This window comes from Phaenicophaeus curvirostris, chromosome 16, assembly GCF_032191515.1.
Source record: "Phaenicophaeus curvirostris isolate KB17595 chromosome 16, BPBGC_Pcur_1.0, whole genome shotgun sequence".
Lineage (NCBI taxonomy): Eukaryota > Metazoa > Chordata > Aves > Cuculiformes > Cuculidae > Phaenicophaeus > Phaenicophaeus curvirostris.
In genome coordinates, this window is record NC_091407.1 from 13880733 (window position 1) to 13902184 (window position 21452).

At 43.9% G+C, this 21452-nt stretch overlaps 2 protein-coding genes across 2 annotated transcripts in view; one reads left to right on the forward strand and one right to left on the reverse strand.

The window, feature by feature from the left end:
• Positions 1-21452, reverse strand: part of KATNIP (katanin interacting protein) — a 519483-nt gene that overhangs the window by 363721 nt on the left and 134310 nt on the right. The window lies entirely within an intron of this gene.
• On the forward strand, positions 5211-19752 carry IL20RB (interleukin 20 receptor subunit beta). Its single transcript, XM_069869736.1, has 7 exons — positions 5211-5401; positions 10816-10942; positions 11661-11851; positions 13529-13653; positions 15253-15403; positions 15734-15879; positions 16476-19752. The coding sequence occupies exons 1-7, from the start codon at positions 5344-5346 to the stop codon at positions 16599-16601; spliced, it is 924 nt and encodes a 307-aa protein (XP_069725837.1). The 5' UTR covers positions 5211-5343; the 3' UTR covers positions 16602-19752.

Here is a 21452-nt window from a genome sequence, read left to right on the forward strand (position 1 = left end):
GTCACTACTTTGGGGGGTGGGAAGAGGTGGTTATAGCTGTGAGTTTAGATGTGCGGGTGTAGGTGTTGGTGTTTGAGGGGTTGTTGTTGTTATAATAAATGTGATGTTCTGTACTGAGAAGGTGTGCATGAATCAAGTTTGTGGCCCCAGCACCCAGTTACAGTTCTAGGTGATTGGGAGATTACACGCTTGTGTAGAAGAGTGAAACAGCTGGCGAGCTCTTGAGCGGCTTTTCTCTAAAGGAGCCCTTTGCCTCCCTTTCAAAACAATGCTGGGTGCCCTCAGCCTCGCATTTGCTCTCAGTTTGGGGCTTTAGTGCTCTTCAAAAGAGGTGGAATGGGGAAATGTGTGAGCAATTGTCATCACATTTAATACCTTCTTTTCTCATAAATGCAAACCAAGTGCCACCACTAACACCAGTGGATGAGGCACCAGCACACAAACAACGTCACTACCTCCCGTTCTCATCCCAAGCGCAGCCCAGGGCAAGGAGTTCCCCTCAGAAAGGCACTCTGACAGCTCAGCACCCTCCTTGCCAGCCCAGCTTGGTGCTGCCAGCTCCCACGGCTGCCAAAGCCACAGAAACCCTGTGGAAGAGCAGGACCACAGCCTGCTTGGTAATGAGTTCTGCACCTGAACATGGGGAAATAGACCTCAAAAGCTCCCTTGGGTCATATCCCCTTTCCACCAGGTCCAACTCTCCTCTTCAGCAAAACAGAAATGTGGTGAGGGTGAAGAGCACATCTGGGCACACAGAGTAAAAGCAACAATTCGGCTGTTTCCTCCAGAAATGCACCAGGAATGAGGGCAGACAGGAAAAGTGGAGGGAGAAACCACCCCAAAAGGAGAGCCTGTGCACGGTGTTGGAGTCTCGGGAAAAGTTCTGTGCCCAAAGAAGCCAAACCCACGGCCACATGCAAACAGGCAAATGCAAAACATGACTGAAACATTAAATAGATCCCAAAATTGAAGGGTGAGCAGGAGAGAAATGACAATGAGAAGGGAATTTGAAGAGCAACACATCAGAGTTTATTGAGCAAGTTTGATTATCACGCCCTGAGGGAAAACTTGGGTCAACAAAGCATCAGAGGGCAGTCACTTGAACCCAAACCCCTGCAGTGCCTTTTGATAGCAGAACAACCCCCATCCACCCTTGGGCTCCTCTCACACCAATGGAGCTTTTGAACCCTGAGGTTGCAAACTCAGCACATCCCATCTGTGTCTGCTCTCCCAGACCCATCCCAGGGCATCCCTGCCTCTTCCCCAGCAGGAGGAAGAGGAGAGGGTTGGCTGGTGAGGGGTAACACCTTGTCAGCCCACGTCCCTGGAGGCGCTGAATGGGCAACTGGTGACTGATGTGCGGGTTTCCCTCACTTAGCCAGCGGCTCAGTGCTACAGCGCCCTGAAATCCCCGACCTTGGGTTCCCAGTTACCTTTGGGGTAACTCTAGCAGGATCAGACTCAGTAAACATTCCTGAGCCAGCCTCGTGGTTTATTGAAAAGAGAAAACCCATTAAAGGCCTTGAGCTGCCTGGCAGCAAGGATCCGGCCTCTACTTCCAAACTCTCCTCGCTTCCCCTGCTAACGGGGATCCCAGGTAGCTGCTGTGTTAGGTGATAACACCCTAATGTCTGTGCCCACCAGAGAACAGAGCTGGAGAGGGATCCAGCTGCCTCTCATGTACATTACAGAGGGAGAAATACGGATCTGCAGGCATTAGAAGTTATAAATTAATCAGGTGCCCACCTCCCTGTGAGGCAAATCCCTGCCGTGCGGGCCAGGGGAATCACGGACAGTGAGATGGAACAGTTGGAGTTGGGGACTGCTAATGTCCTGGTTTTCTTGTGCCGCTTGGCAGCACAGGATTGCCTGCATCAGGGGGAGAACCAGGCAGTGGGTCCCCAAAACCAGCCCTGCGGAAAGCGCTGCAGCGGGCACGAGCCTGTTGGAGGCGGCAGCCCAGGGAACGCTCTTCTCCTCGGGGTTTGGCCTCCACTCGAGGGTTTGGCAGCCGTGGTTATTCCCACACCACGGTCAAACGAGGGAGATGTGCCTATAGACACGGGCAGGACCCGGCTCTGCTCCTGCCTTCCAGAGAAAACTCCAGCACCCAGGAGCGTGAACTCTCCTTTGTGATTCCTGCCACGGATGTGAGCAGCCTGACGGGGTTTTGCTGCTACACTGGTTTTTACTTTTAATAAATACAGAGCTGCTCAGTCCCTGCATTTCTGACTTGCTACCCTGGTCAGGTGCAGCTGTGAAACTGTATCCAGATGGTCCAAGACCTTCTGAGGGGAAAAATGAAGCAATTTGGAAGGTGAGAAATAAGAGAACCACAGTGTAAGAGTTGGTGTGTGGCTGGTTCTCACCCTGCCCAGCATTGCTGCTGAGATCAGTAGCGATTTGGAGGATGCCACGTGCTGGCTGGAATGAGGAGGCACCAAAATGGCCAGAGGAAACCTGGTGGGAGTCTGGCAGAGCCCTGGCAATGGTACAAGTTGGGGTGTCATCACGCGTTGCCAAGCATGACACAAAAGCAGTGCTGGGCAAAGCTCTAAAGAGTGGTTGTGGAGCAGTCTCCATAAGAAAAATCGGAACTTTGGAGGGGGTGGGAGGAGGGGGGCCAGGGTTATGGGTGTGAGTTTAGATGAGTGGGCATAGGTGTTTGTTTGTGAGTGTTGGTGCTTGTGTTCTTGTTGTTGTTACAATAAATGTGATGTTCTGTACTGAGAAGGTGTGCATAAGTCATGTTTGCAGACCCAGCACTGAGTTACAGTTCTGCGCGGTTGGGGGAAGAGGTCATGGGTTTGCACCCGGGCAGGCAGCAGCTCCATAACCAAGTCACAATGATGCAAACCGACAGAAAACCTCTGGCTCGGGCAGAGGTGGGGATGAGCGTGGCACTTCCAGTGGGTGGGGATGAGCATGGCACTTCCAGAGACTGCCAGCTACAAGCAGTCTCCTTCAAGGTTGGGAGAAACTTTCCCCTCAGGGCTGGCTGTGGTGCAGGGGGGCTCCTGGGGAACCTCATTCCCTAGGTCTGACTGTGTCCTAGCCCACAGCCTCTCTGTTCCAACCTTGCTTCGCAGGGTGCTGGAGCACAGCATGGCTCAGAATAGCTGAGTGCACCAGGAGAGCCTGCAGCAGGTAGAAGCGTTTGTCCAGCGATGGCAGACAGGGTTTCCAGAAACCCTTTGGCTGGGAATTTCCGCTGGCAGACAAGGGAGATCTTGGAGCTCCTAGAGAGCCAGGACTCCGTAGCTGTGATGTGCATGGCAGAGGACTGAGGAGCCCCCCTGGTTCTCCCTGAGCCCCAGCTCAAATCATCCCGATCCAAATCACCCCATGACTTCATGTGGTTGGTTTCAATTTCAGTGAAGCTTTTGACACCAGCTCTCCCCATATCCTCCTGAAAACAATGTCCACACACCACCAGACAAGCCCATTGCGTGCTGGGTGAGCAATAAGCTGACAAGTTGGGCTGCGAGAGTTCCAGCAAGTGGGGTCACACCAGGCTGGTCATTCCCAGGGCTTCTCACTGTTTTTCTAAATGATTGGAGGTGAGAATCAAATGTACACTGTCTATCCACTGCTGATACTGAGCCTAGAGGCGCTGTGAACTTCCCCAAGGGCATAGGTCTGTGGAGAGATCTGGATATGCCAGCAAGCTGAGCAGTCACCAAGCATACATTTAACAGGAGCAAGCGCTAGATTCTCTACCTGGGATGGAGTGTATGTACATATCACATGTACAGACTAGGGGATAAGAGGCTGGAGAGCTGCCCCACAGAAAGAGATTTGAGGGTCTGGATTGATGGTAAGTTGAACATGAGCCAGAACTGTCTCCCCCCAGTCTCCTTTTCTCCGGGCTAAGCAGCCCCAGTTCCCTCAGCGGCTCCTCATAAGGTAGTAATTGAAGATAAATCCGATCATACAACTCCCTTCTGCCAGCCCAGAGACACACTGACCTGCACCAGTCCTTTGTGTAAGCTCTGTGGTTTCAGACATGCCTTAGTAATACCAGGGGATTTCCCTGATATATGGAAGCATCAGGGTTTATCTGGTTTGGGGGCTGAGTAGAAAACATTAAAAAAAGAGCATAAAAAAACCCCAGCTACATAAACTACCGGAGGCTGGAGGGCTGGAGCACCTCCCATCCGGGGGCGGGCTGAGAGAGTTAGGGTTGTTCAGCCTGGAGAAAAGAAGGCTCCGAGCTTGGAGCGGCTTCCAGTGCCTGAAGGTGCAGAGGATATGGACACCACACGACCAATATGATCTAGTGAAGCCGTTTTATTCAGATTTCACAATACATTTATACCCCTCTTCAGCAGGGGCGAGCCATGGTGTTACAAGCTGATTTGTCAGTTCTCCTTTAGCAGTAAACAATCATTGTTTACCTACAGTATTATGCTTTCCCATGAGAAACGGCTGTGTGAGCACTCTGCTCTACAAAATAACAAGTCAGGGACTACTGAGGAAAGCTTCCCGTGAGAAGTGAGAGGAGTACAGGGCAGAGCAACTTTCTAATAATACAGAGAGAAACCTTAAAGGCAACGTGTCCTCTACAGTAACTAATTCTTTTGCAAGGCTAACTTTATTCAGGTGCAAAAGCTGGGTTGTGCACGTCTAAATATCCGTGCCCATTTTGATCTAAAAATTCCTCAACATGAAGGGGCTACAAGAAAGCTGGGGAGGAACTGTTTACAAAGGCTTGTAGCAATAGGACGAGGGACAATGGCTATAAACTGGAGAGGGGCAGATTTAGACTAGACATAAGGAAGAATTTCTTCATTGTGAGAGTGGTGAAGCACTTGCACAGGTTGCCCAGGTAAGTGGTGGCTGCCCCATCCCTGGAAGGGTTCAAGGCCAGGGTGGATGGGGCTTTGAGCAGCCTGATCCAGGGGGAGGTTGCCCTGCCCATGCCAGGGGGTTGGAACTGGATGATCTTTGAGGTCCTTTCCAACCCAAACTATTCTATGATTCATGGAAATATCCAATGCATCCTGTTCCCCCCTATAACGTCTTTGTTTAATCCATCGAATTACTAACTAAGAGAAACAGAGTTATGCCACCTAGTTGGACAGCTGCACAGACCTGTAAAGAAATGCTGGCATCAGATTACCCTGGCACTCCCCATAACTACACCCTTACAAACAATTTGAGTATAATATGTCCTTGGCATTGGTTCAGGCAGGCAGCTAAGTGGTGGTTGCAATATTCCCCCGGAGTCTCCGCTTCGCTCGCATCATGGCTGGCTCAGATAGGGCTCCCTGTCCAGGAAAGCAAATTTCTGAGCTTCCCAACAGGGTATGAATGTGGTAAAAGACAACAGACGGGAGCAGAATGTCACTAAAGCTCATCTGCTACTTCCTCTGCGCTCTGATTGCACCACATCTCACAGGTAAATGGCTAACATAGCTTCAGCTGAGTAGTCGGCAGATGAAGGAGTTGTGAGAAACAAGAAGTCTTTTGTACTTCTGTTAAAGATGCCTCTACAAAATTAAGCCAAATAATATGAGGCCAGGCAATCTGGAATTTTGATTCTCTGTCTAAAATTCATACTAGCATTAGCAAATGAAAAAATCAATCCATTAATTCTATGATGTGCAAGTCAATTCTGAAATCTAAAGGGGAGTTTCAGTTTGAAGGCAATTAAATTACTACTACTGTATTTGTCTTCACTCTTCTGCTGTTCTATGAGAAGTTCAACTTTCAAGTCCTCATTTAATGCTGATCTCTGAGCACTGGGGACACCCTGCCTGTGCAGGGGGTGCCGGGTCAGGGAGGAAGGGTATAAGTGTTAATTAATAGCTCAAAAATATTCACTGAGAGTCTTCTTTACCCTGGAAAGAGGTTGAGCAATTTGTAAGCTGCTTCTCCAATTGAATGCGAGACTCCAAACACATCTAGAAGGAGTTTGACCTCAGATCTCCTGAATACACCTCAGTGTTTTTGCGATGGCCAGTCCTGTAGAACACAAACATGGCTTGTCACTCTGCTCGGATTTGGTTCTGTACTGTCTTTATAAATGTGCCATCTTAGCTCCTGAGTGCAGGTTGTGTCTTGCTCCATTTTGCTCTCTGACCTAGAAAAGGTAGTTGTATAGCTTCCTTATCCACCCAAACCTTTCAGATTATTATTTATGGTTCTTAGTTGCTAGGTATGGAAACCACTGACTCAACATCAAGTTGCATATGCTTTGAAAGTTTATTCTGGAGAATAGGGAAGATTCTGACAAAGGTTTATCAAAAGAGGGAAAAACTGTGCAACTATACTTTAAATAAATTTGGGGTTAGTTTTACTATATTTTTGTTTAAGGTCTGGTTAGTTTTGTGATGTTTCTGCTTAGGAGCTGTGTTGCCCTTGTGTGTGGTGACTGCCAGCTTTTCTCAGCCAGATACTCCCCCGTTTGTGTCTTCTACACTGTGACACACAGTAGGAGAGGAAGGTGGGATAACTTACTGTGTGTCCCACATTCTCCCGGCCTTGACCTGAAACATGAAAATTTGTGTCCAATCTCCTTTTTGAGCAAAGAACCTTTTTTTGATTGAATGTTTATGTGTAAATTTGCCCTGCAGTTACACAGAGCAGACACCAGGTTAGATGGCAGCATGTTCTTGTCTAGCCTACGAGTCCAGGATTGTATCCCAGGTGCTGGTGAGAAAAACTGACAAGGGGGCATGTGCTAGGGTCTTGCCTTTTGCAGTCAGTGTGGGCACCAGCAAGGGAGGGAGAGGATGTTCCCAGAGCCTTTGGGTTAGAGTTACAGCCAAAGAGGTTGTTTAGAGTAATTTATTCTTGTTGCCCCAAATGCTCTGTTTCTGGGAGTTAAAGACATGTGGCTTTCATTTTCACCATTTAGTTTACAAAGAAATCTCTTTAGCTTTTGGAAGTGGAACAAATGTTACTCTATTTTCTTCTTACCAATATTTAGAGTTCAGAATTCCCTTGTTAGATTCCCTTTCACTGAAATTTCCTTAAAGGCAGAGATGCAGACCATGTTTGAAGATACAAGAAGCTGGTGACATTGTTAGCCTCCAGATTAGAAAAAAAAATGATTAAATGCCACAATGCTTGGAAGTTAAAAGGTGATGCTTATTAGATACAACACTATGCAACAGAGGATTCTGGGGCTACTGTTTCTTCATATGTTTGTTGAGCTCCTGAAAGGGGAGGCTGTTATGAATAAAGACGTAATCTTATTAATATTTTTGAAGTGTTCAATTCTCTTTAACAGTGAGTAGTGGTGATAGTAAAGGTGAAGTAAAATTAAATAATGATGAAATAGCAGTGATGAAATATGATGGTGTTCTATATTAACTGAGAAAGTAGGGTATGAAAATCTATCCCAGAGCAATGGAATTTTATCAGAGTTTATTTAAGGCATTTTAAACTGAAAAGTAAGACAGACAAATGTACTGGATTTGATAATGATTTTTTTTTACTTGTAGAGTCTTTAAGTTCAACACAAAGAGGAGGAAAATACTAAACAAGAGAAGGCATCACCATTCTAAATGGGAATCCTTTCTTTGTGTAGCAAATGAAATGGAATATACTGCTGATAGCATAGGAGGCAAAAATGCTATTTACAGAGAAAATCTGGACATGTCTTTTCTTTGGCACGACTGGAGATGTTAGGGTAAGAGTCAGTACCCAGGCTTGAAAGACTGTAGTTTGGCTTTTCCTGTGAGGCTATTTACATATTGCTTGTCAATCCAAAATCAAATGGAACTCAGCCCTGGGCTAACTGCCTTCTTGGTCCTGCTTGCTTTGTATGGTTGTAGTTTCTTTTCCTTTCAAAAGGCATGGACCAGATTTGGTGGAGTATTTTAGTACTGAAACAACATGCTTCACTGTTTATACTCAGGGCTTTCCCTGTTTATATAACCTGTCTTTTCACTCAGTGTTAAACGGGTATTTGCTTACAATTGTTCTGTGGGCTGTTGCAACAGATGGATTAGAGAAACCATGAATATAATTGGCTTGGATGTGATGCAGGAGATGTTATGTGTAGATCAACAGCATTCTGGAATAGCACAAACCTCTCTTTGAAACTACAGCTTTCAGCATGGCTCTGGGTGCCAGGCAGAAAGCAGGGAAGTGCCTCATTGCTTTTATTGCTCTGGGATTCCATTTCATTTGTGTACTGGATGAGATCTCAAGTTTTAGCTTTACACCTTTTTTGATTCAGTCCTGAGGGCTGTCCACTGTGTTTGCAGTAGGGCAGGGTCATGCAGATGCAAACAATCAAGTGAGACATACAAAAGTGGAATTATAAGTTCCGCTTTAGTGTATTTGTTATTTAATTGTTTAACCTTAAAAGCACAGAATCTTATGATTTTTATGTGTAACAGCTACACACACACATATATTTATACTTATGCACACACAGATGTCTGTTTCTATATTCTTTAATTATGAAAGGTAAAGAATATGTTTCTCTAGGGATGCAATTTCCTTCATATGAAGGCAGATGTTTGAACTACTGCAATGTTCATGTAAATTTTATGCCCACAACACTATACCTCCCTAACTGCCTTTCCTGCAGTGCTGGAGACTTCTTTTTCTGACACTGAAGTGCAAACACTCCAGAGCACTGGATTAAGAGATGCTGTGTGCTTTGCCACAGAAGGTATGTGGCCCTGTAAAAATCAGCAAATATGCTCTGTAGGTAACACACATGAGTATTTGGGGTTTATATATCTCATTTTTCTTGGAGAAGGGTTCTTACAAGCAGCAAAATTTGTGCCCATCCTGAATCTCTTAATACCAAACAGAAACATCCATTAGTGAACCTTTTTCTTAGAGACAAATATGCTGTCATGAGGCCCAGAGCTTTTCCTCATGAAAGGCAGAAAGAAACCTTGATATCTGTACGTGAACTTTCGTGGTGCAGCTGAAGTGAGGTGACAGATCTCACTGTGCCAACAGAAGAGTCACTGGGTTTGTCAGCTAAGCATAACCAGGAAAAGAAGATTGGTCTCAACCAGATGCAAATTAAACTTTGGTCCATTAAAAGCTATATAGGCCAATTCAGAACTATCTTTTTTCAAAATTGGTTTCTAGACATTTTAATAAGATAGGATTAGGTACGGTTGGATAAAAAAAGAATAAATATATATATACCCCAAAAGTCCAAAAGCCAGGACTTAAAGCATTAGGAAACACTCCAGTGCAGCTCACACCTGGAACATCGTTGTGTGCATGACTCGTGTTAAAAACAGAGTCTGATCACATAATTGAACTCTGTTACGTAATTCACATGCTTACCTCCCCAAATTCATATGGGAGCCAAGAGTACAAGGAAAAGCAGTAGCAAACAATCTAAACATTGAGAAGCATGGAGAATACAAGAGACCAAGTAGGTGGCTGACCTGCAGAGTGAAGGCCAATAAGGACTTAAAAAAAGGCAAAGAGTTCCTTGACCGTAGTATGGGCTGTCAAACAGACAGAAGCAATAGAGCCACTGATATGGTGGGCAGTGAATCTCCTGCTATCTAAACAGCAAGGAAAAAAGCTTCTCATCCCAGGGATATCTGACTTGTTGTGTAAAGGACAGCCAAGCATTTTGTCAACTGATCCATGTAACATATGCCAAAGAGTCATATGAATTGGGATCAAGGTTCCCCACGTCATTAGTGATTTTATGAAGATATGAATACAGGGAATATTCTTCAGGGCAGACTGATGTTGTTCCAATGCCTTAAAAGAATAATAATCATGAAAACATTGCTCATGGACTTGTCAGCCTGGTTTTAATCCCGAGTAGAACAACTGACATTATCTGGTTAACTTTGTAAACACAGTTTAAAAGAAGACATTCTCTTCTACTGATGGTTAAAGGCTAAGGGAACCTTGTTAAGTGAAATAGATGAAATTAAAAAATAATTAGGAAATAATCTTTAGATAACATAGATGTATTTTGATAGAGCAGTTCCCTTGTTTGTCGGAGAGTGTTTAAAAAAACATTGCTACACTGAGTTGTTTGAAATGGATCCATCCATTCCTCATTTCCAATGGTTCCTTGGGAACCGTTCCCTGCTGAGCAGAGAGAACACAGTTTGGAAATGGAAAGTGGCAAAACAGAGATAAGTCTGTTCCCATAGCATAGTGCAGGACGTGCCCATGAGGAATCCTCCCTTCTCTGCTCTGGTCTAATCACTGCTAAGGATTTTATATTAAGATGCCATAGGATAAAATCAGTTACACTGTAGGTACAATTCCATGCTTATGCTTTGACAATCTCAGAGCAATGTAATAATTTCATTTATAGCCCATTGAATAAGTTTATTCTATTAAGAGGTCCTTTGATTGCAGACTGCAAGTACTTACATTATTAGAATCCTGCAACATGGAAAAAGCTGTACCAGTGCTAGGATATTCTACACTGTCCAGCCCAGTCAAGCCTGGAAAGAAATAGCACATTTCTAACCATGATATCCATTAGAAGAGGTTACAGAGAGCAACAGAGTATCTGTTACTTGACTTCATTAAATCAAATTGGATGGCTTTATAAAGGCTTGACCTTTTCTCACTGTTCTACTGATGCAATGAAAAATTCTGAAATAATTAAAAGGCATGCTTTGCCTTTCTCTAAACAGTGCCAGACTTAGTGCTCTGTCATTTGCTCCTTTATTATCGTTTCTATTTCTCTGTAAAATATTTTCAGACACTGAAGTGATGGTAGTGAAATGAAGAGTGTGTATTTGTGATGCAAAACACAGTTCTGTACTATTCTTGTAAACTTTTTTCCTACTATATTCATATACTTTTTTCCTTTCTCTCTTTCTTTTTTTGTTTTGCTGGGAATTTTAGGTGAAGATGCTTTGTTGCCAGCACCTCAGAATATATCTATTCTTTCTACCAACATGAAACACTTCCTAACTTGGAGTCCTGTGATCATCCAGAGAGAAACTGTGAGATACTCTGTTGAGTTTCAGGGGTAACTTCTGGGTTTTTTCATCTTATTTTGCTCTCTGAACGCTTGCTTACTTAGACTTAAAATCCTGCACAATTACAATGTCTTGAGCACTATTCAGTTCACAGATGTAAGAGAGTTTTGATACTCAAGCACTATTGATCACAAGTGGGGGAAAAACTATGGGTTTTTTTCTAATTCTGAGACTGTTCACAGGTTGATACCTGAGTAAATCAAATTGTGCATTAAGCCCACATGTGAAACCCATCTGTGTCTGAAGAATTAAAAAATTAGGTAAAGTAGCAACGATTTATTTAGAAGAGAAAAAGGAAACATTTGAGATTTATTCAGTGTCGGTCTTGAAAACAACATACATTACAGAAGGTTTCTAATGCATCTTGAGCTATGACTTGTATCACAATATGGCTTTGAAATTCTGTTTTATCAGGGATGATCAAGTCAAGCGAGCGGGCAGGATTTGATGCATCAACACTGTGTTGGCTGTCCCCACCTCCTACAACATCTTGCTGCATTTGGCTCATGAACAAGCTGACTCTGGGAGATTTTCCCTAGATAAGACCTAAACCACACCCATACTCGTTTCATACACTCCTGGTATTCCAGCCTGAGCATATCTCAGTACCGGTTTTACCTGGAAAGAACTAGCAAGTAGCCTTAGCCCATGTCACAGATAAATGTCCTATCAGACTGTTGCCCGTCTGCTTTCTTTTCCTCTCCACAGGGAGTATGAACGGGAGTATGCCAACGAGAGCTGGATCCCCATCTCTGAATGTTCATTTATCACAGCCACAGTGTGTAACATCACAGAGGATATCTCAGCCACTGTGGCCTATAACCTGCGCGTAAGGGCAAATGTTGGTACTAGAAGATCGGAGTGGGGCACCCTGAAAGGTTTCTTCAATCGTATCACAAGTGAGTTCTGCTGTTTGGCTTAAGCTACATTAGATGTTAATTTCTCAGGAGTTTGGTGTTGAGGAATTGCTTGTGTTTGTGTACTTTGCATGTCACACAAAGCCCATAAACACATCAAGCACATCCTGCTTCTCAGCTCCTTTTCTGCTGGATTGGGATATTTCACCCTTAGAGACTCCAGGTTGTGTTCTTGGACATGAGTTCTTCCTGAGGCAGGGAGGAATTTACCAGGGCTTGAATCTGAAGGGCTTTGAAGGTAGGTAAGAAGACTCCAGACGTTTCTTTCGGCAAGTTGGCCATTCTTGTCCCTGATTTTGAGGAGTTCTGATCAGTCAGGGTTGCTGCTGATGCTCCATCGAATCCATACCATCAAGTCATTTCAGATGATCCAGAGCCTGATCATATAGAAGCATTGTCTGCCTCATGCGGTCCTGGAAATCCCACTCCCTCTCAGACATGATTCCTTTCTCCCATGTTGTCCGATATACGAAATAACTCCAGAACAGGAAAGAAAAGTGGAAATTGTAGCATTGATGCAGTCTTAACAATGCAGGGTGTTTTTTTCTCCATAGCCACCTAATTTCTGCAAAGATTGAGGGCCAGCTTTTTTATTTATATTCTTTATTTTTTATTTTGAGTTAATCATATTTTCAGCTTTTAATTTAGAAGTATAACATAGTTTCCAGGCTTCCCATTTGTGGCACACTCCTGGTGAACATACTTGGATTTTATGTTTCATATCGCTCAGTATGAATGGCAATTCATTGGATGCAAGAGCAAATTCTATTAAAAACATCTCTTCCGTATGTTCCTACACACTGCTCTCCTTCCGTTTTTGAAAGCAAGGAGGTTGAAACCAGTTTCAGCTACAAAAGAGTGGTAAAGAACGGTATAGATAAGTAGGGTAAATATCTCTGTACTGCCCTGATTCCCAGTTCTCAAATGTACAGCGTGTAGTTTCATCCGTGCTTGATTGATTCTGATTATTTCACTAATACTCTTCACAGTGGAATCCCAGACCGAGCTAAGCTTTGAATATCGAAGTAAGCATGAAGTAAATCACCTGCAGATGTACTTGCATACATTTACAAAAACTTAAGTCACAGCAGGTCATTAGCCCAAGTCTATCCAAAGCCGTGTAGATACTAAAAGAAAATCAGGATTCCTGTGAACTGCCAGAGTTATCCTGAGGCTCATATTGCTTTTTCCTTCACCTTTGAATAATTGCCAAGACTCCCATGAATAAGCAGTAGTTTCACAGCTCCTGTTCTGTAAGTTAGTGTTAAGCTAATGCCCAGGAGCAGAAGAACTGGCCTGATCTGGTGTCTCAACTTCTGATCACTCAGCTGGTTCTGCTGCTTTTGATCACAAGGGACCCCCAAGCCAGATACTTATTCCGCTGGAGAAAATTTGAAACCTCTCTAGTCCTGTGCAACTCAGCTATTGCCAAACTCCCATTTGCAATGCCAAGCATGGTCCTCCTCCTGCTCAAAGTGTGCTACTGTATATACATATTGCAAGGCAGAGAAAAGTTTCTGCCCCATTGAAGCAACCAGCTATTATTCCAGGTTAATGTTACTGTGTTCATGATGGCAGCTTCTCTTCTCACTGGGGAAAGGAAGGCAGATTTTCAGGGTTGCTTCTGATGTGATAATGGTGCTCTCTCTGTGTTGGCAGCTTCCCTGACCCCACCTCTGATGAAGGTCATGGCAGATGGGTATCATTTACTAGTGGAGCTGGAAGACATGGGGCCTGCGTTTCAGTTCTGTGTTCTCTATTGGAAGAAGGGCCAGGAGAGTAGGGTGAGTTTTATCCTCAAGTTTTGGATGATAACAGAGAAACCACATACTTGGAGTGTAAGTTACAGACATTGCCCAGGGCCTGTGCCAGTCTAATCTCCTGCTATGAACTGGGAAACCTGCCTGGAGTCAATGTGCCATATATCTCTACACATACCAGTGAGTTGGTCTTAGGCCCATGGAGAAGCTTGTTGGTTCTTTGCACATTTCCTTCTCTGGGAAGAGGAATCAGAGGAAACACCTCAGGGACCTCAACTATTAAGACAAACCAGAATCCATAAACTGAAGGTATTTTTTCTGACCTTCTTCCCTGAACATCATTTGGTTTACTCAGACCAAGGTGTCACACTCAGCTGCTGACAAAGCTCTCTTGGCAGTTTTATGTAAAACAGCTTGCCTGTGACGGTGAACTGTAACATGCTTAGCTGAGGGCATTGCTTACACCTGGGTAACGCTGAAGCAGTGACAATTTGTGTTCCATTCAGGTCCTTCTGTTTTGACTAGACATCAATTTTATTTTTTTTCTCCTGGGAACTTGGTGCTTCCATAGTGCCTAAGAGCAAAAAAGCATTGAAAGCAGCTGTATAAAGTCAGACCATGGGATCATCAAACCCAGTATCTTCTTTCTGCCAGTGAGCAATGGGGATGACTGAGGAAGATAATAAGGAGAGGGCCTGTGTGTAATTACACTTAGATTATTTTTCTGAGATTTCAGAGACACAGGTGCAGGAAATTCCTGAGCCACAACTCATATTATTAATAGCCCTTAATGAATTTGTGTTCAAGCCATGTAGACTTTAGCATGTACGGCTTTCTTTAGTTAAGACTTCTGCAGCTTATCTGTTTTGCAGTCTAAATCTTAGTTTAGGAGAGAGCACAGTTATTCCCTAGTCACTTTCCCCACCACTCTAATAGTTTTATATTATGTGCCTCTTCCCAGGCCAAGGCCTCCCAGCCTACTTAGTTGTTCCCCGTGGAACTCCTTCCAGCTCTTTTTGTCTTTGTGAAGGTGGGCAGGAAGTAAACCTTCACAGTTCAAGGTGCAGGAGCACTATGGGTTAGCACCATAGAACAACACGTCTTCATACGCTTCCCCAAAACTGTTAGCATGTGTGTCTACCACAGAGCTGACTGTTCCATGAAACCTGAACCCAGATGAGGGGTTGCTCAACTTAAGGTCAAGTCATCGACTATTAAAACAAAAGGGAAAAATTCTCATGAACATCATTCCACATTTGAATATCATTTGCCATTTTATTACAAGGTTCCCCTGCAGTTCCTCACGGTTAGCTCTGAAGTGATTATTTAGTATTATTAGCATATATCAGTTTTCATTTTTCTTCCAGATCATCTGTAGTAATACAGTGGTGAGCACAGGGCTGTACAGATCTCCTCTGTGAGCATCTTCCACTCTGAGAAAGGATTACCAATTTAAACATACAAAAGTCTTTCTTCTATTAGGAAGCATCAGAAGCAGGGCTGCTTACTGTGAGCAGGCAAGCCAGGAGCCAAGGGTGATCCCAGTGCAAGCAGTGCCCTCTCCAGTAAGGTACAAACCCATTGCCCTATGTTCTGATGCTCTCTCTCCTGGGCCTGTGGCAGATGCAAGAGAAGGTGGTGAAAGAGGTCAGCTCTGTGGTTCACCTGGACACCATGGAGGCAGGAACTGATTATTGTGTAAAAGCTCAGACATACGTCGAGGTGATCAACAGAAGCAGCGACTTCAGCCAGACACAATGTGTGAGGACACGAGGTAACAGCCTGCCTTCCTTCCTACTCTCTTCATATAGTCATGCCCAAGAAGGATAGTCCACAGCTCTTCTTTTTGTTTCCACCCAATATCTCCTGTCTTGTTTGCAAATGTGCTGTCCATTTGTTCCTTGCGGGGTGGGATGGGTATAAAAAGGAAGACTCATGAGTGCAACCACCTTCACTGGTGCTAGTATCCTTCCCTGGAGTGTGCTAACAAAGGATCTCACCAGGGAGAGTTGGAAGAGCAGCTCCAGAATGTGCAGGCTGACTGCATTGAGTGGTTTGTCCTCACAATCTCTCTGAGAAGTTTTACTGCTTCTGTTGTTTCTAGGTGACAAATCCGTATGGCTGGTTACTGCCCTTCTCTCCTCTGCTGGCTTTGCTGTGGCTGCTTTGACCCTGCCTTTCCTTACCTGGAAAACAAGTAGAATCTTTCAGTATTCCTGCTGCCCTGTTGCTGTCCTGCCAGAAACACTGGTATCATTTTTTACTGTGCTTTAGTGGTTTTTAGAGTGCTGGGTATTCATGGGAGCATAGGGCAGGCAGAAAAAGTAGTTGCGTGCACAAGAAGCCTTCCTCATTCCAGTGAGATGAGAGCTGCCAAGGTCAAGCAGCCCACATGAGCTGGCTACACGGCTGTCACTGCCTCCAGCCTAGAGCCCTGCACAAGGATGATGCTCCTGGTGCTTGTGGGGAAGCATCTCAGGAGACATGGACCAACCTGCTTGACCAGCTGCTCTCTCAACAAAACAGCTGTGTCATTGGGAACACTGGCACTGGTCTGTGTCTCCTGGTATCAGCACTGAGCTTCTCAGCTCCTTGGTGCTGAGAAACCAGCCATGAAAAGCAGCCCCTTGTCTCACTCATTCAGGGGTACGTTTAAGCCGGTGGCTTAAATGGGCTGTCCAGTTCAAGTAAGAAAGCAGGCAGCAGCTTTTGTGGCTGTGGGTTCCTGAGCACTGGGTCTCTGGACAGTTGTGGCAGGAAGGATGGAAGTAATAGTTGTAGGGAAAGTAGAAGACAGAGAGCCTAGCTCATCATCCTGAAGGTGTTTAAGTGCTTTTGTTTTATAGAAAATATCCGAGCCCCCCACCCAGTTGATGCTGTTTGGCTGTGAAGAAGCTGAGCAATGTGATCTAATGGTGCATGTGATGCCCACAGAAGAAGTTCTTCGGCTGTGGATTCAAGAAACGCTTTAGACCACCTCAGAAATAAACAGCCTATGGAAACAGATCTTTTAAGCAGAGCTGGCAGATTGTGCTCCAGCCACTTTCTTCAGAGTGCCGATAAGTAAACTTGTTTTCTTTGTGTCTAAAATCTACTGCTAACCAAAGGTGGTGTGTGTGATGGGAATGTGACCTGCTCTGGTCCTCTTTGTAGCATCTTCATCATCTGCATAAAAAAAGCAAGTGAAGGTCACAGGTGACAACTGCCAGTTTATATACCTTTCCTTCATATCCATACCCATGATCATTCATGAGTTAACTCATGATACCTTTTCTGTTAGTCACATCAATGGTCCCAAGGCAGAACCCACCCTTCAGCCACCAGGGTTTCACCAGAGCAACAATCATAGAGCCCACTGCTTTAGTTCCAAACCATTTCAGCTTCAGTATTTTAGCCTCGGTATTTTAAAAAGAAATTAAGCAGCCAATAAGAGCTTCTTATGTGGCTAAACCAGCTGGAATGAGAGGAAGATGTTGCTTCTAGGGCTGCAGGCCCTGACCTGATGTTATACTCGTTGAAAAGGATGCTTACAGTGACTGGACTCGACATAAGAAGTGGGAAAATCAATAGGAAAAGAGACAAAAAGATGTGCAAGTAATGTGGTCAGAAAATTCCAGGGGGCCTGCTGAGCTTCCCTGTGATTCAACACCACACCTGAAGCAGGACATTGACTATGTCACACAAGGCAAACCTGCTTCTGTGGTCTGCAGGGCCAGCCTGAGGGGCAACTGGAGTGCTTATTGTGGCTAGTGGGGGAATATCAGGATGGATGGACCAAGCATCCCAGTATTGACATGATACTCCCCATTCCAGGCCTGATGGCATCATTATATTTCAGATATCTTGTCATCATATTAAGGAAGGAAGCTGCAAAAGACAAAGAAAAGTTCCTGCTAAATACCAATAAAACATAGTTGTTCTGTAAATATCGCGATTATGGCTCTCACTTCGAAGAAATGTAATTTATTACCTGTGGAGCAGAGACTTGCATTAGCAGGGCATGAAAAGACTTCAAGCTGAAAACCTTCTTTTTAAAGCTATTGGTAGGTCTGATGAAATGTAAGACATCTTTCCTAAAGAATGTACCTTTTTTAATGTCATTCTTGCAATCTTGCATCAGGCCATCAGGTGGCAACAGTGCATCGTGACGAAGGAGAAGTGACTCAGGGCTTTTGGTACCCTGTGCTCACCCCTAATCTCTGGCTAGCCCCTCACTTTTGTAATGCAGCCCAGCCACCTGTTTTATTCCTGTCTCGCTACCTTCTGTCTGGACAATATCAGGACCTGATGCTTTGGTGTTAAATAGCAAGATCACTGCTGCTGAATATCTGCGAATTATGCAGTGAGAAAATCTGTGCAAACCTGAGCATTGAAGACTCAGGGTTGAGTTTCATTGTTGTTGATAATTAATTAAGAAACACTTGGTTGCAAACGCCCATACAATGGTGGTCTCAGAGAAGTGGAAGATCTGGGAGCAAAGAGTAGAAAAGCATGTTCATGGGCTGATAAGACCAGCAGGTCTCATGCGTAGCTCTCTATTACAGAGGCTTTGATGGTAAAGCTGGTTTAGAGAGCTCCTATTCCTCACATTTATCTTATTCCCTATTGATTTAAATGAGTTCAATGTCTTCGTTTCTACTGTGCCCCACAGGGATGTCCCAGTGTAGGACTTGTCCATTCCAGGGCTGTAGGTCTTCAAAAGCCTTAGCAGTTCCTTCTATCTCTTCCCCCTGACGTTGTTGCATTATGTCAGTACCTGCAATTGTTTAGGGATATAGAGGAAAGCAGGGGGGGAAAAGACTGGTTAAGGTGAATGTGAAGGGCTTCAAAAATCATTATTTTTCAGCTGCATGTTAAGCATAATTTTCTTTCTCACTTGCAGTAACAGATTTCATACCCTTCTTAATTTCCAACAAAGTGGTCAAACAGTTGTACCAAATAGCCCAGGCAATGTTAAACAAAAGTAACATCCCCAAAAAATTCTTACAACAGGGAGATGGAAGGGTATTTTTTAAGTGCTGATGACATTGCAGCAAGACCATATTCAATTTGCATCAGGATATTTCAGCTTGTATCTGTGGAGACCTGAAGCCAAAGTTGAGATGCTGATTGAAAGTCCCTGGATAGCTTCTCACTATGACGTGTGTCCTGCATTTTGTTCAGCCTGAAAATTGTGGTATAGAACAAGAGTAATTCCTTTACCATCCTTGTACATAGTAGCACAGTGGCATTGGCGTAGGTAGCTGCCATCAGTCAGTGTCTTCAGTTCATGCCCGTGCATTGCAAGAGTTAATTGTGCCTTGGCAGTCATGGCAACGGCTGCCTTTGAGAACTGGTTTTGCTCCCATCACCATGATACTACATTTCAAAGGAGGAGACAGTGGAGAGCAATGTGTACTGATGGACTTTGCTCTGTTTCTTTCCATTGATGTGGTAGTAAGTGGCTCCATTTCTTTCAAAATATACTTTTACTTTCCTCAAAAAAATGTTGCAGGGAAATAAAGCACAAACTTTCATCTTCATCCCCTTTTCAGTGAATTTTGTTTCTCTGCTGCTTATAACCTCTGGGATGTGATTCCAAACCCACAACTTTTTCCTGAAGACTTTGTAAGTACAGAAGAAATGCTGATAAGACTGGTTTTGAAACAGAAAATTATTCAGTCTATTAAATGAAGACCAGCATAAAGACTGTTGATTACATGAACATTTAAAAGAAGTTACATGATATCACTGGGTTGGCAAGAAAACAAGGAATTCCATTATCTGTTCCTTGACACTAACTGGCTGGAATATAGCCTTATTTTTCCTGTGAAGTATATTTCCTTAGAAGAATATTACAGTTGGCAACTTCTAAGGGCTAATATTAATTAATACAGTCCAGCATTTCACTGTCCAATCAAATTGAGATCATTAATCTGATAAGTTACTATTTAAACTATTTTCTGTATTACTAAAGTATATTTTGTCTCTTTAAAAGTTACCTCTTTTTTTCCTTACAAAATCAAAAAGTAAACAAAATCACTGCTTTGACTACAAATCAATTCAATTTCTTGTGAAGGTGGTACTGTGTCCTGCGAATGAAGTGCTACAAAGCTAATAAACATCAAAACCACTGCAGATAAAGATGTTTATTGTTTAAAGAGTTTATGTACAGACAATTCTGTTGCTATTAAAGTACTAAACTGCAGAAACAGAAAATTACTCAGTTCAAGTCTCTTGTGGTCTTCTCAATAAATGGAACTATAAAAAAATTCAGACATTACTAAATCAAGGTATAAGCGGAATTAAGGTTAAGTGAAATTGCCCAAATAAATACTGCACATGGAGCTCTAATTTGGTTTCATTCAGCGTATGGGCTATAATTTAGCTATTACCACAGAAATGGCTATTTCTACGGAGTTTAATAGCCATGATTCACTCGGGATCAAACTCAGACCTTCATTAACGGCCAAGGACATGTTTCCACGATGCAGCCTGAAGACACCCTGTTCACCCTTACAGCCTTCAGTCCCAAAGCAAGGTTTGATGGGAGCTTGGACTTGCTTTACAGGTCTTCAGTGCTGGAATAAAACAGAGAAAAGAGGAAACTGCCAGCCTGAATTTCCCACTGCCAGCAGCGTTTAACAATGTTAATGTCTAACTTTGCCCACCCCAGGGTCTGCTGTGCCACCCCAGAGTCTGTCGTTCCTCACCATGGACACAGGAGGAGAGAGATGGCTCTGCATGGTGAGGTGAGCTGGCTCCGTGGTAGGAAGGGTTGCCGTCTCCCAGCTTGACGTGGCTCCCCTGTTTCCACAAGAGAAGGTCTAGGGGCAATGACTAGGTTCTATTACTGATCAGTCTCCATCACTGCAATGATGAGGCTGGTGGGTCAGGACATCAAGGCACAGGCCAGGTATAGACAGAGCTACAGCATGGCTCTGGCAATGACCAAGGGCCAGGGCTTTAGCTCAAAGGCAGTTCCCAACGGAAGCGACGTGCTTATAGCAGTCCAATTTCAGGGGACACAGGTACACTGCATCAGAGCTAGCCATGGACACAGATCCTCCAGCCGCTGACCCAGCGGTTTCCTCTACAATCAAGCTGAAGGATCCAAGTCTTCATTTTCCTTTAGGACATAAAGAGCATTTGAATAGTTTTATTTTCACATTGTATTTTTTTTTTTATCAGACACCCAAATTGAGTGCATGAGGCCAACTTAAGGACACAGCAGAGGCTTAAAGTAAATGCATTCAACCTCTCAAATAAGACTTTAGGAAGAGCAGAGAAATGTTGGCATGGTGAAATAGCGAGGAGAGTCGTGGGAAGGTGGTCTTTGATGATACAAACCAGTTGTATCTCTATAGTTTTTAACATATTGTGGTCTTCAAACTTACCACCCACCTTTTAGATTGCTTTATATAATCCCTATCTGTTAACTGCTGAACTTTCATTCTGTTAAGTAGTGTCCTCCTCATCCTCCAGGTTGCTCATATATCTCATCTCTCCTGCTGCTATCCAGACAGGCTGATGGCTAACATTTTCCCTCTCTTTGCCAAGTCCTGGCTTTGACTCCCTCATGTGCCATCTGGTACAACTTCATTCTTAATTTTGACATTGTTCCCATCATTCTGCTGAGTTTGGTGCTACCTCAAATACCCTGCGGTTTAGAGAATGTCTCTCACTTCACTGTGTGTCATCATGAGATAGTCTTACCCAGGCCTTCTCAGCTTCTCTTACTGTCCATAGATTATGGCATTTTCTTAGTCACTTCAATATAATCATCATGGTTCTTCCAATGCAATGTGAAACATTGACCCCTGCTAGGCACAAACTTTCTGTGC